Raw genomic sequence first — 16,538 nt, 5'->3', positions numbered from 1 at the left:
TATATATATATATATATATATATATATATATATATATATATGACAGTAATGTGATACCAACTCTAACATATGGAAGTGAAGCTTGGACCTTGTTGGAGGGACAGAAGTCAAGAGTGAGAGCAGTGGAAATGAGTTATTTGAGAGAAGCATGTGGAGTCACATGGAGAGACAGGCTGACAAATGAGGAAGTGAAGGAATGTTGTGGTGTGGTTGTTGTGTCGGTTTCACTGCACAAATCCCTTTAGCACCTTTTCGTATCCCAGCACTGAACACCAATTTTATGTGTCGGCTTACAGGAATTCCACCACTGGTCACTAATATATCAGCCTATTGGAACCCCACAGTTGATCACCAATTTATATATCAGCTTAGATGTGACTGCACTGCTCCAAGCAAGGTTATCAAGATATAACGTTCCGCCTGGTCGAAGTCACTTCCGGCTGACACACACCACCAAATTTCTTCTCACACACTAGAGATGGTGGGAAATTGGAGTAGATCCTATTGAAGGAATGGTAGAGGTAGCGTGTGCAGTTGAACTGAAAACTGAGCAGATTTATCATTCTTCATTGGCCACAGAAAGATACAACAGCGACACAGAGAGAGCCCAGAGTAAATACGTCCCTCTCGTTTGAATGATAAGTGCGTTCTTCTCTAGCTGGCCGGCTTCCCCGCTGGGAGTGGCCCTGAGGTCAGCATAAATACAGAGGTGCCAAACCCCACAGACAACTGGGATTTATACTTGAATAGAAGCATCACAACTTTATCATGCACTGTATACACCTCAATAAAGTAGTGTTGATTACATTAAAATATACCAACGGGGTAAATATTTCCCCCAAGACTTTAAACATACATACAATTCATATTTCTCTATCGCCTTCCCTTTTCCCTCGTTGTTTATGATAGAAAATGCTGGGCTTTGCAAGTCTAGCGTTCATTTCATTCCCACACCACACCACACTGAAGTGGCATTTGGACTCATCTCAACGCTGCAACACATTTTCTCTAAATATGAATAATATAATGTGTACAGTAGCGAGAGACATGCTCCAATGTGAAAAAAAATGTCAGACACTAGAACATTGTGGATGTGATAGGAAGTGTTAGGAGAAACACATTAAGGTGGTTTGGCCATGTGGAGAGGATAGAGAGTGAGAGATTGACGAGGAGAGTGTATGTGAGTGAGGTAGAGGGGAGGAGAGGGAGGGGGAGGCCAAGGATGAGATGGAGGGATGGAGTGGAGTGGTATATGAGGGGGGGGGAGGTGTGAGCTGGGAGCAGGGCGGTGAAATGGCGGGGGACAGAGCGACATGGAGGCGATTTGTTTGTGGCCACCCCTTACGGGATTAAGGCGTCTGGCAATATATATATATATATATATATATATATATATATATATATATATATATATATATATATATATATATATATATATATATATATATTGTTACATAGCCTATGATTTCATCATCCTTTGTGTAATTTTAACGCACAGTTGCTGCATGTTTGATCACGAGCGTGTTCTGCCTCAGTCCCCCCCTTCTACCGTTATAGTAGAGTAAGTCGTCCTTTCTGTTATTCAGTGCGGGATTGTCGATCGTTTGTCCCCATCGCTTCATTTGCGCGTCCCTCTTACAAGTTGTGTCAGGCTCTGCCGGCCCCTATATAATGAGCTCAGTCTCTGCATCATGGCCACTTAGATCTGCTCCTCATTTTGTTCACATCTCTGTCCTCCCCTGTACAGATATTATTATTGTGAGTGCTCAAGAAGTCTCCAACCATCTAGCAGCTGTGTGTAATTTGAGTATAACTGTTGTTGCATTTTTTCTTGTACTGTATAGCATAAGTTTAATTTGTAGGCCTAGTGAAGTTTTTGTAATTCATGTAGGGTTCTTTGTGTCAGTCATTTTTGATAATAGTTTGTATCTGTAATTATTTATCTGGCATTCACTGAGTATTATCTGGTATCTCATTTTATCAGGGCTGACTTAGATAAATTTTGCTCTTGCTAATTTCGTGTTAATAGAGGCTATTGCAGTTAACCATATATTTAACCTGTTTTTGCCATTACATTATCCTTATGAGTCCTGAATGTTTTATTGTTAGTTTGAGCATTAAACTTTGACTTGTAATTTTACCTAACTCTTTGTTTTGAACCTGGAACTTTACGGGACAGTAGTGATTTTTAGCATTCTCACTGAAAGTGTACGTTATCTTTCTCTGTTCCGTAACATAAATTTGGCGACCTCATATCAGGATATTCAGGATATTATCATAAGGATATTGCTTGATATTTTGTGACTGTTACTTATTCATTATGTCTACTATTACTACACTTGATGAAGCCAAGGACTTTTTGTCAAATGTGCAAACAGTGTGTGATATAGAAAACAGAACAAAGAATGAACTTAAGCTTGTTGCTCAACAATTGGGAATTGTTGTTCGCTCTCATCATTCTAAAGATCAAATTGTTGGCATGATTAATAAAAGCTTGTTTAATGTAACTCCTCCAAATGAGCAAACGCAGATTGAATTAGCTAAGTTACAGCTAGCCCTGCAGGAGGCTAAGGCTAAGGAGGCTGAATTTCAGGCAAAAGCTAAGGAGGCTGAGGCACAAGTTGAACTTGCTAGGATTCAGGCAGACCATGAGTATCGCATGAAACAAGGTGGAACTGGATCATCTAGCTCTGATGATTTTGATGTGGCTAAAAATGTTAAACTTGTCCCTCCTTTTAATGAATCTGATTTAACAAAGTATTTTCAGTTGTTTGAGAGGGTAGCTACAGGTTTTAATTGGCCTAAGGAGTATTGGCCAGTACTCCTTCAAACTGTTCTCACCGGTAAAGCTCAAGTAACTTATGCATCTTTGCCTCAGGATCAATGTGATAATTATGATGTAGTTAAGAGCTTGATTCTTAAGGCCTATGAGCTTGTTCCTGAAGCCTATAGAGTAAAATTTAGGACAACTTACAAGCAAGATAAGCAATCCCATGTTGAGTATGCAAAAATCAAAGAAGATCTGTTAGAGCAGTGGTTAAATTCTAAGAATGTGGATTCTGATTTTGGTAAATTTAAGCAGCTGATTTTGCTGGAGGATTTCAAAAGGTGTATTAGTAAAGATGTAAGCCTATATCTTGATGAGAAAAGAATAGATAATTTGTCTGATGCTGCAGTTTTAGCTGATGAATATGTTCTCACTCACAAGAGATATTTTAGAGGAAAAAGGAAAGCTGAGAGTCAGTACGTTGCCTCCACTCAGAGTACAGGTAACAGGAAAGAGAATAAGGATGATGTTTCTCAGGAAGTAAATACCAGCTCCACCTCTAGATTTCAGAAAAGTAAATGTACTTATTGTAGTAAGCTTGGTCATACTACGGAGAGATGTTTCAGGAGACAGCGTGATGTGAACAAAAAGGAGTCTTTAAATATTCAGTCAATTGGTCTAGTGTCCACTCTTGAGAGTTCCCAGAATTCTTTAACTGAGTTAACTGAACCTGCTTTGAGGGGTAACTTAAATTCTCATGATGGAGCTCCTCTTTTGAGCAGTAACGTGGGTGACACTCTCAAGAGTTCATGTGCTAATTTCCTGTCTGATGGTTTTGTCAGTCCTCTGGACAGTAATGACAGGAAGTCAGTTAAAATATATCGTGATACAGGTGCTTGCCAATCCCTTATGCTGACCAGTGTTCTAGGCTCTAATGTTAATTCCTCTGATGAGACTGTAATCTTACAAGGTGTAGGGAATAATTACTTCTCTGTCCCTCTGTGCAGAGTGAATTTAGAGTCTGGTTTTGTTAATGGTTCCGTTATGGTTGGGTTGGTTGAGACACTCCCAATGTCAGGTGTAACTTTCTTACTTGGAAATGATATTGGTGGAAGTCAAGTGTGTCCAGCTCCTCAGTTGTCTAGTGAGCCAGTGGCTGTGTCCCAGGCTTGTGGTGTCCCTGATGTGTTCCCTGCATGTGCTGTCACTAGGGCTAAGTCTAAAGTTACTGGTGATTTAGAGGATAATGATGATGATGATGTTATCCTAGCTGACACTTTTCTTGCTAATTTGGACCACTCACCAGATGAGGCAGTACCCCGTAGTGTTGATAATTTGTCTCGTCAAGAGTTGGTTGAGTTGCAGGTTGCTGACCCTGAGTTGAAAGGTCTAGCTAACTCTGCTTACAGTGAAGAAGAGTCAGCCGGTGCTTCTACTTGTTATTATGTAAAGTCAGGAGTACTTATGAGGAAGTGGAGACCCCCAACAGCATCAGCCGACTGTGAATGGGAGGTTGTACATCAAGTTGTCATCCCTCGTGTTTGTAGGCAGGATATCATTCGAGTGGCTCATGATTCCAGTTTGGCAGGACACCTTGGAGTGAGGAAGTCTGTGGCACGCATTTTGAAACACTTCTACTGGCCAGGTATCTTCAGGGATGTTTCCTGGTATTGTAAGTCTTGTCACACCTGTCAAGTTGTGGGGAAGTGTAATCAGACCGAAAAGGTTGCACCTCTAGTTCCCATTCCTCCTTTTGAGGCGCCTTTCACCCGTGTGTTGGTGGATATTGTGGGCCCTCTTCCTAAGACTTCTTCAGGATTTTCTTATGTGTTGACCATGATTGATATGGCTACTCGTTATCCTGAAGCCATTCCACTTAGAAACATCTCAGCAAAGAACGTGGTTAAGGAAATGCTAGGGTTCTTCACAAAGTTTGGTCTGCCCAAGGAGGTACAGTCAGACCGTGGAAGTAATTTCATGTCAAATGTTTTCAAGCAGTCTCTGAAAGAGTTGGGCATCACCCAGATCACGTCTTCAGCTTACCATCCCCAGACCCAAGGAGCGTTGGAGAGATATCATCAAACACTCAAATCGATGCTCAAGAAATACTGTTTGGAACATCAGAAAGACTGGGATAAAGGTCTTCCATTCGTTGTGTTTGCTGCAAGAGAATCTCCAAATGAATCACTGGGCTTCTCACCTTTTGAACTACTGTTTGGCCATGAAGTAAGAGGACCCCTTAAGTTACTCAAGGAATGCTGGCTGTCGGAGGAAGATGACGTCAACCTGCTGGAGTATGTGATGAAGTTCAAAGAACGGCTGTCCACTGCTTTACAGCTGGCTAGAGAGAATTTAGGAGCTGCTCAGGAGAAGATGAAGACTTGGTATGACAAGAAGTCCAGGTTACGCCACTTTCAGCCAGGAGATCAGGTTTTGATTCTGCTACCAGTTCATGGGCAACCTCTTCAAGCCAAGTTTAGTGGCCCTTATTTCGTGGAGAAGAAACTCAGTGATGTCAGCTATGTCATCGCCACACCAGATCGTAGAAAGAGCAAGCAACTATGTCACATCAACATGCTAAAGTTATATCACAAGCGGGACGAAAATAATCCAGTCTGCACTGTAGCTGTTCCACCCGAGTCTGCAAGTGAAGCTCTCCCATGCAGTATGAGCCTGAGTGATAGTTTGGGGAAGAATCCTGATATCATGAATGATCTCCAGACTAAGCTTTCTCATCTACCACCCAAGGAAAGGCAGGAGTTTTCGGCATTACTGCAGGAGTACCCGCAAGTGTTCCGTGCCACTCCAGGAAGAACCACTGTGTTGATGCATGATGTCGATGTTGGAGACGCAAAGCCAATTAAATTGCCTCCTTACCGTGTGAACCCAGTGAAAGTTCCTCTCATCCAGAAGGAGCTTGACTACCTGTTGGACCACAAGATGATTGAGCCCTGTCAGAGCGAGTGGAGTTCTCCTGTCACTCTAGTCCCTAAGCCAGGTGGGTCACAGAGGTTTTGCATCGACTACAGACGTGTTAATCAGATAACCAAAACAGACACTTACCCTCTTCCTCGTGTGGAAGATTGCATAGACAAGATCGGAAAGGCTAGGTACATAAGTAAGTTTGATTTGTTAAAGGGATACTGGCAAGTACCTATGACTGAACGTGCTAGGGAGATCTCATGTTTTGTAACATTAGGAAAGACATTTGCATGTTCTGTAATGCCATGTACAGATTGTTTTAGAGTAATAAGAAATTTCCTTTGTAAATTTCTTTTTTCTTTGTGGGGAGGTGTTACATAGCCTATGATTTCATCATCCTTTGTGTAATTTTAACGCACAGTTGCTGCATGTTTGATCACGAGCGTGTTCTGCCTCAGTCCCCCCCTTCTACCGTTATAGTAGAGTAAGTCGTCCTTTCTGTTATTCAGTGCGGGATTGTCGATCGTTTGTCCCCATCGCTTCATTTGCGCGTCCCTCTTACAAGTTGTGTCAGGCTCTGCCGGCCCCTATATAATGAGCTCAGTCTCTGCATCATGGCCACTTAGATCTGCTCCTCATTTTGTTCACATCTCTGTCCTCCCCTGTACAGATATTATTATTGTGAGTGCTCAAGAAGTCTCCAACCATCTAGCAGCTGTGTGTAATTTGAGTATAACTGTTGTTGCATTTTTTCTTGTACTGTATAGCATAAGTTTAATTTGTAGGCCTAGTGAAGTTTTTGTAATTCATGTAGGGTTCTTTGTGTCAGTCATTTTTGATAATAGTTTGTATCTGTAATTATTTATCTGGCATTCACTGAGTATTATCTGGTATCTCATTTTATCAGGGCTGACTTAGATAAATTTTGCTCTTGCTAATTTCGTGTTAATAGAGGCTATTGCAGTTAACCATATATTTAACCTGTTTTTGCCATTACATTATCCTTATGAGTCCTGAATGTTTTATTGTTAGTTTGAGCATTAAACTTTGACTTGTAATTTTACCTAACTCTTTGTTTTGAACCTGGAACTTTACGGGACAGTAGTGATTTTTAGCATTCTCACTGAAAGTGTACGTTATCTTTCTCTGTTCCGTAACAATATATATATCGTCATGACTACATTAAATTCTATACATGCACAGACATATACATATGTATGGATACAGCATACATGCGTACATTCATGCATATAACCAAATACAGATTCATCTATGCACACATGCATACTGATACGCATGCATGCATACCTGTACACATTTATGAATGCATAGATTAGTACACATTCAAATGAGAAGTGGAAGAATTAGGATAGGGGTGAGAGTGAAGATGCTTTGAGTCAATATAAGAAAGCAAATGTATTTGAAAGAGTGAAGGAGTGTAGGTTACGGTGAATGACCTTAAGACACAGTGAATGAGCATAAGGCATGCTGACCTAGGACTCCATATTAACACTGAGGGCGTCAAGACCTAAAAACCCAGCAGGTTTTGACGATAATTTCATAGCCTAATGGTGATGTCATGTTAGACCTTCCTGTATCGTTATGTTTTCTTGTATCGTTTAAGTCTTCCTGTATCATTAATTTTTTCTTCCTGTATCATTTATCTTCATGTATAATTTTTCTTCATATATCATTTATCTTCCTATATCACTTATCTTCCTGTATCACTTATCTTCCTGTATCATTTAGTCTTCTGTATCGCGTATGTCATGTCTTCCGGTATCGTTATGTCTTCCTGTATCGTTATGTCTTCCTGTATCGTTTATGTCTTCCAGTATCGTTTTTATCTTCCTGTATCTTTTATGTCTTCCTGTATCTTTTATTTCTTCTGCCGTTTATATCTTTCATTATCGTTGGTGTCTGATCTTCCTGTATCGTTGATGTCTGATCTTCATCTATCGTTGATGTCTGATCTTCCTATATCGTTGCTACTTACTGTGTGTGTGAGATTCAGGCTCATTACATCTAACAAATACATGTGTCTTAAATACACGTAAAAAATAGAGGTCTGTATCTCCCTCTGCGCTCTCAGTTTTGTTAATGTGTATGAGAGAGAGAGGGGGGGGGGGATGATAAGTGTTAGTGAGTGAGACAAAGTGTTAAATGTGAGTGAGTTGAAGTGTATGAATCAATGATGCGAGGAAGTGAGCAGTGTATGAGTGAATGATGAAGTGAGCAGTGTATGAATGACTGCCGAGAGAAAGTGCACAGTGAATGATGTGAGATAGTGATCAGTGTTTAAGTCAATGAGGAAAGTGAGCAATATATGAGTGAATGATGAGAGAAAGTGAGAGAAGATTAAGTGAAAGTGGAACCACTATTACTACCACAGCACTGCCACCACCACCACCACTATAACTAGTACTACAGGCTCGTACTACCACAGCACTGCCACCACCACCACCACCACTATAACTATTTATAGTACTACAGGCCCGTACTACCACAGCACTGCCACCACCACCACCACCACAATAACTAGTACTACAGGCCCGTAGCCAGACCTTTCCATAGGGGTGGGGGTCGTTTTCTGCTGAATCTGGACTTACGTAGCGTCTGCTGCCTGCTTGCTATGGGGGTCTGGGTGTACAGTATGCATATGCTACGTTGAGAAGCAGCGCAAAATTTATGAACAACGGAGAGTGACTCTTTTAGCACTGATGTTTAAATATAAAAAAATCGTGAGCAAGTAAACCTTTAAGCAGGTGGGGGGGAGGGGGTCGTCCGACCGTCTCCACCCCCGTGGCTACTGGCCAATACTACTACTACTATTACTGCTAACTACCACCACCACCAAAACCTCCACCTCCGCTACTACTACTACTACCCCCACTACTACTAGCAACAACAACTACCACCACCAACACCATTACTACTACACTCCTTCTACTACTACCACCACCATAGGAGCAACTACTATTATTGCTGCCATTGCCATTACTATGACTACTACTACAACTACAACCATCACCACCATCACCAAAACTTCCACATCCACTACTACTACTACTGCTACTACTACTACTTCTATACTACTACTACTATACTATACTACTACTACTATACCATACTGTACTACTACTATACTACTACTACTACTCTACTATACTACTACTACTATACTATACTACTACTACTACTATACTATACTATACTACTACTACTATACTATACTACTACTACTACTATACTATACTATACTATACAATACAACTACTATACTACTACTGTACTATACTACTACTATACTATACTACTACTATACTATACTATACTATACTATACTACTACTATACTATACTACTACTATACTATACTATACTATACTACTACTATACTATACTACTACTATACTATACTATACTATACTATACTACTACTATACTATACTATACTACTACTATACTACTACTATACTATATTTTACTACTACTATACTATACTATACTACTACTATACTACTACTATACTGCTACTATACTATACTATACTATACTATACTACTATTATACTATACTATACTACTATTATACTATACTATACTATACTATACTATACTACTACTACTATACTATACTATACTACTACTATACGATACTATTCTACTACTATACGATACTATACTACTACTATACTATACTATACTACTACTATACTATACTACTACTATACTATACTACACTACTGCTATACTACACTACTACTATACTACACTACTACTATACTATACTACTACTATACTATACTGCTACTATACTATACTATACTATACTATACTACTACTATACTATATTACTACTATACTAATACTATACTAATACTATACTATACTACTACCATACTATACTACTAGTACTACTACTACTACCACCACCACCCTGCATCATTTTCTACTATTCACAAGTCTTTTTCACACTTAGCACTGTCTGAATTTAAGTCCACTGATTGCCTGGTTGATCAGCAGTTCCACCAAACTACCAAAATATCTGTCCTCCTCATACCAGACTCAGCCGTCCCCACAGCACACAAGATAAAGGGCAGGTTTATGAGCCACTCTGTATATAAATCGAATTATTTCATACAGTCGTTTATATAAACCACTGATAAAGTGTACATAGTCTCGTTGGAACAGGAGATATCTCAGCACCTCTTCTCCAGCGATTTATTCTGCACATGTACAGTCCTCTGCAAAAGTTTCGTTCCTCCCCGACTTTTAGTAACTCACATCACATTAGTTTGGGAAGTGTTGCATGTAGTCTCTGGTTAGTTAAACAGTTGTATTTTGCTAACTTTATTTATTTTTTATTTTTTACAACCAAATTTAATAGAATGTTATAAACCACTGACAGAAAAGCAGAGGAACTTTTGCGGGCAACTTGACACGTGGATAGCGTCTTATATTTTACTGATGCCAACTATCAAAGATAATACGTCATCCATCGTTTAGTCCCTTGTTGTCCCATCAGGAACGCAGGGAAAGGCTACTTAGTCCCGACAGAAGTGATTATACTCGTATTACTCTTTAATTAACCTAAAATTGCCATCTCTCTAACACTTGAAAATGATCCTAGTTATGAAGAAGTGCTATTAACAAAAAGGATATACAGCTATAGTTATGTGTTTTTTCTGCCACTGGGCTACATGAAATAAGCCGCAAAAGAACGAAATTCAAGACCAAGGTAATATAAAAGACCCACAATTGCTTGCTCCTGAGTGGCTTTATATGAGCAATGAACCCTAGTCACCCTTCAGTAGAGCACCTTAACCCACTAGACCACAGGGCTCTGTTTGGATATGTGGATCCCATATTAATTATGAAAAGGATTTCTGGAGTCCTGGGAATCATGTGGCATTTCAATCAGTGTAGAGTCACCTAAAGACACAGTTATTTCAAAGAGTGGATTGTGGGTACTCCCACTCATCAATACGCAGTTGACGCTATTTCAAACTTCACTTCATCCAGTTTTGATTACTCGTCATATAAATTAAATTGCCAAAACATTACCAAATATATCTGTGTAGTTTATCGTTCCCTCAATGCTTCTTCGGAACCCAGTGTATTTGATTCCATATCCACTCAGTTGAGTAACCTTGACCTTACCCTTGGCAATGAAATTACCATTTTGGGTGATTTTAACATACACAATGTTGAATGGTTATTGCATTCTGCCCGGACTGACGACACTGGTCTAGAATGCGAGCTGTTTGCGGAATCGTTTAATCTCACCCAGTTGGTAAAGCAACCAACCAGAATACCTGATAATCCTGACCATAATGCCCATCTCTTGGATTTATTCTTGACAAATAATCCAGATCAATACAGGATAGAGGTGCTGTCACCACTTGGATCCTCTGACCACAATGTCATCAAAGCCTCATTAGTTAACCCTCCTACACCTCCCCATTCTGAATCTGTCAGGGTGACCCGATGGCACTTTGACAGGGCGGACTGGGATGGATTTAGAAATTATCTTGCTGATGTTCCATGGCAGTCTTTCTTCTCTAGTGATCCCAATTCTACCCAGTCCCACATTTGCGACTTAATACTAGCTGATATGGATTTATTCATACCAAGTCAACAATTCACTAAAAGATCAAACTCTCCTAAATGGTTTGATGGCAATTGTGCCAGAGCAACAGCCCAAAAGTCATTAGCATATAACTCTTACTTAAAATCAAAAACATCTGAATCACTCTCCCAATTTAAAATTGCTAGAAATCATGCAAAAGCTGTATTAAATCTATCTAAATCAAACTTTCTTCAAAAGCAAGCATCTAAACTACTTAACAACCCTAATGACAATAGAATATTCTGGTCAACTCTTAATTCTTTCAATAATAACTTTAACAAGTCATCTTCCATTCCCCCACTAAAATCTTCAGATGGCAGTAATACAAATGACCCACGTGGGAAAGCAGATATCTTTGCTAGTACCTTTGCAAGAAACTCTACCATGGATGATACCAGCCAGAATGTCTCAGTACTGGAACTTGATTCTCCCGAAATTGCCCCACTTAAAATACAGACAAGATACGTAAAATCCATCCTAGACAATTTACCTACCAACAAAGCTCCAGGCCCAGATGGAATTCCGCCAATTGTTTTGAAAAAGTGTTCCCCTGAACTTGCCTCTGTCTTAGCTAAATTATTCAGACTATGCATACGTACTTCTTTATTCCCAAATTCATGGAAAGAAGCCAATATCCACCCAGTTCCGAAGAAAGGAAGTTCGTCTGACCCCTCCAATTACAGACCAATTGCTGTCACATCTTCTCTTGGTAAGGTATTTGAAACTTTAATTAATATGCATATTGTTAAACATCTTGAATCCAACAACTTAATTAGTGATGGACAATACGGTTTTCGCCACGAAAGATCCACCATTGACATACTCAATCTCTTAACTCATACCATCCATCAATCAATTGATCATTTTGGAGAAACTCATGCAGTAGCTCTTGATATCTCTAAACCTTTCGACAGAGTATGGCACTGTTCCCTGCTGTCCAAACTCCCTTGCTATGGACTAACGTCTTTTGTTCCTTTGATTTCTTCTTATCTTAGTGACAGGAAAATAAGAGTAAAAGTAGATGATGTATATTCGAATTTCCACTCAATTAACACCGGCGTGCCGCAGGGATCAGTTCTGGCGCCAACCCTATTTCTGGTTCATATTAATGATCTCTTATCTGTCACTCACAATCCCATTCACTCATATGCAGATGACTCAACATTACATAGTTCATTCACACTCAGACATCCATTTACAAAGTCTAATATCTCTACCTCTCAACTCAGTACAGCCATCTCGATAAATCAAGATCTATCTACAATCAGTGAATGGGGACAAAACAACCTTGTCTCTTTTAATGCTAGTAAAACTAAATATATACAGTTTACTAATAGACAGATATTGCCAGATTCGTACATTACCTTCAATGCTACTAATATTCCCATCTCCAAAAGTATTGAAATTCTTGGTGTCTCACTTAACAGTGCCCTCAGCTGGACCTCTCATGTCAGATCACTTGCTAAAACCGCCTCAAAGAAACTTGGATTATTGTACAGAGTCCGTAACTTCTTCGCCGATGAGCAGTTAGCTATAATTTATGAGTCATGTGCGCTCTCAGCTTCAATATTGCTCACCCTTGTGGAAGGGTTGTGGAGAGGTTGCATTAAGACAACTATACAAAATTCAGAATAAAGCCGTTAGAATCATTAACAACCCTGCCATTACATATAAACTACCTCCTTGCAAGTAAGAAGGAATGTTGCGTCCCTTGCATTATTTTACAGATATTTTTTTGGCAAATGCTCAGACGAAGTTGCGTCCATGATGCCACCTCTCCATGCCTTCCCTCGTGCTACACGGGCATCTGGTAGCGCTCATGACTGGAATGTCACTCAACCATATTGCAGAACTTCTGCCTATCAGAATTCTTTCATTCCCCGAACTGCATCTCTCTGGAACTCGCTTCCCCAGAGTTGTTTTCCTCCAAATTTCAACCCACAACTGTTCGAGTCTAACTGTTACAGATATTTTATGAACAGAGGACACCAGTAATCTGGTGTATGGATTATTTTTTTTACCCATTTGTTTTTCCTTCCTCCGTTCTGTTATTTAAAAAAAAAAAAACAGTTAATAAATAAATAAATAAAAAGATAATATAGCATACAAGAAAACTTTAAAGAGTAACAGGCAAAATGTGTCGTTAAGAATGAGGTGCTGCGAAGTCCCTTTTGCCAATAAAACAGTCGGGTTAAAGTGAGATACACTCGCTGATCAAAAAATACCGTATCTGAACTCATATTTTGTAACAGTGGACGAAGCATTTGAAAGTAGTCTATTGTAACTTTTTATGAGTGTGTATGCATGCTGTTTTTATTATTGTACCATGAACAGTTCTTCTGGTGTTACCTCTGGCATTTCCCTTGTGTGTGGGGGCGCTCACCATCCACTCACTCAGTGTAGTGCTACTGTCGGGTGTCTGCCCTTTCCTCTCCTCCATCCATCTTTCCATCCATCCTCATTTGCCTTCCTTTCCATCATTCTTTCCTTGTCCTTCTGCCTACGGGTAACTTTACACTCCCTCCTCTGTCTTTCTTTCCTTCATTCTTTCCTCTTCCTTCTGCCTGTGGATGACTCTACACCGAGTGACAAGCCAAATGGTTTCCTGTACACCAGGAAACCATTTACTACGCTGGGTGGTAACCATATAACCAAATTTTGGCGCCTGGTGGTCTAGTGGGTAATTATTGCGCTCCAGTCGGATTGAGCCGGTGAAGTTTTATATCCAAGGGGTGGTTGGGGTTGATTGCTCATGTAATGCCACTCAGGGATGAGTGAGGCTGGTCACTCATCTTAAATGTCGGGACCAACCGCCTAGCCCCGGGCTCCTACGCTCCTCGTGGGGCAATGTAGGATTGGATGATGGATGGACCATGAAAGAGAGGGTTTAGACAACATAAGAAATACGCGTCCATTTAATGATATTTGCTTTAGGAGAAAAACGTGAAAAGCAACAGTGGTTATTGTGAAACCATTGAGCACTAAGTTGATACTTTTTTTTTTTTTTTTTTTTTTCCCAGTGTGCAACCAAGGAATCAAGTACCTTCTGAGTATTTGTCCAGTGATTTTTTAAATTTAGTAAAGTGTAACCAAAGCCTCAGATTGACTAATGTGTGTCTGTTATGGTTCAACTTTCCCACAATGTATTCACTAGTTCTTAGGAAGATGCTTATAACCATATTATGGCGGCAAAGAGAACTTTGTTAACACCAGTTCCTTAGGAGTTTTGCATATTACTCCATATCATTGTCTTCGATTTTATTCGTGTCTTTGTAATGTTGACATAGGTTCCATCAGTAACGTACAAAAAGATACTGGGATGCAAGTTGCAAAACAGATCATTGAGGAAGAGTTGCTTGCACTAGGACCCTTAATTCACCGAGTACTTCACCATCACATGCTATAGAGAAGGGGCTAAAGCCAATTATAATACTTTACGACACTTTATACCAGATTATACCACTTCCACAGGCTGCAGAGAGTATGCTGGAACCTGCTGTTTACTTAGAGGACAATAGCATCCCAAGAGTGCCAGCAGAATGGTGTTACAAAATCTCCAAAGGTACTTATAATTTCACTCTTAAAGCCACTAATAATGTGAGTCTTAATTCTCTGACTGCACCACTTCCACAGGCAGCAGAGAAGATGCTGAAGGCTGCCATATACCTGGAGGACAGAGTAAGAGCCTTGGAGTACCAGCAGGGCGGTGTTGGCCACAACCTGACAGCAGTGTCGTCCTCGCTTCATTGTGCAGATGTAAGCAACCTGGCCTGCACACTGCAAAACATTGCTGGAAACTACAACGACCTGCGATACCCATCCTTCTCTGGCTGCCCGTGTGATCGCTACAACAATGAGCAGGCACGTGAGGCTGTTGATGTCACCAAACAGCTCATGGAACTCCTGTCTCCTCGTTTCCCCCAACTGACTTCATCTGTTGCTCTGCTGTAAAGACGTCCACTTGACTCACTTCATCCACTACAGTAGAAGTGTTCATCTAGACCTCATCTGATACACTAGAAATATTCAACAAGATCTCATCTGATGCATAGAAATGTTCACCTAGACTTCATGAGATTAACTAGAAATATTCACCTAGACCTGAAACTGATGCACTAGAAATATTCACCTTGACTTCATCAGATGCACAACATTCATCCACTTGTCACCACACCTCACCTGAATCAGTACCTGTTTGATGACGCATTTTACTTCAGTTTCATTTTAGGTGCCCTGGTGGTCTAGTGGTTGGAATGTTCGAATCGGAGTGATGGCATTGCATAGGTTCGATCCCAATAGGTGACTGGAGTTTTTTTTTTTTTTTTCTTCTTTTATATCATACTACCACGCAGGTGAGTAGGTTAGTCATTTATCCTTCCATTTACTGGGTTGCGGTAGCCTAGCCTTGGACTCCTGCACATCCAGTGAGGCAAAATAGGATTGGCTGTTCCGTCTAACACTTTTTATGTGCCAGCTTATTCAGAAGTGATATGATGGTGTTAGAGAGGTGTTTTTATGTCAGACTGCCTTAGTTTTATGTTACACAGAATCATCAGAGTGTTTCCTGCCCCAGTCTGGGATATAACTTGTGCCCTTTCGGAGAGTAGATCATTTCTCTAACCACTAGGCCTTAGCTTACTATTGATAATGGGTAGCATGTAATGTGGGTAACTTGCGAATGTCTTACTTTGTGATTCATAACATTACTCCGCGCCATCTAACTTGTCCGTAGATCCGCACCCTCTCAGTCACATCCGAAACTCATAGAGGGTCAGTGTGGTACTTGTAAATAAATATGAATGTAATGTGTGGATCAGCGTTATATCAGAAATGAGAAAATTACCGTAGCCAGTTAGAGGCCTGTTAGGAGGTGTGAATCAAGGGATAAGTTGGCTGGTTCTGAGTACAGTCAACTGAAGATTTTTTTTTATTTTTTCCTTACAAAACTGTTAATGACACGTGGGTAGTATCTTATTAATTTTGTACTTAGAATTTAGCATTTTCAGTCCGGTCTCTCTCTCTCTCTCTCTCTCTCTCTCTCTCTCTCTCTCTCTCTCTCTCTCTCTCTCTCTCTCTCTCATTTTCTTGCTACCTCCAGTCGTTTTTACTTAGCTTACAAAGGATCTCTTCCAGTGAAAGGGTTAATGACTGCTAGGTCTGTAACTCCTCCAGTTTCAAAAGTTTCTCCTAATCAGAATAAAATCGGCCGAGGACAGTAA

The 16,538-nt window shown here is 40.1% G+C and overlaps 1 protein-coding gene across 1 annotated transcript in view; it reads left to right on the top strand.

Moving 5' to 3' along the window:
* LOC145416692 (sacsin-like) overlaps window positions 1–15,270 on the top strand; it is a 39,593-nt gene extending 24,323 nt beyond the window's left edge. Inside the window, exon 4 of the mRNA XM_080285629.1 lies at window positions 14,953–15,270. Within this exon, the coding sequence (XP_080141755.1) occupies window positions 14,953–15,270 (318 nt within the window). The remainder of the gene's footprint in view (window positions 1–14,952) is intronic.
* The last annotated feature ends 1,268 nt before the right edge of the window (window positions 15,271–16,538 follow it).

Source organism: Coenobita brevimanus, chromosome 107 (assembly GCF_032717465.1).
Source record: "Coenobita brevimanus isolate Jiangsu-jjx chromosome 107, ASM3271746v2, whole genome shotgun sequence".
In the NCBI taxonomy this organism is placed as follows: Eukaryota; Metazoa; Arthropoda; class Malacostraca; order Decapoda; family Coenobitidae; genus Coenobita; species Coenobita brevimanus.
Note: the sequence above shows the minus strand (reverse complement) of the source record. Positions and strands in the feature narration are given on the sequence as shown.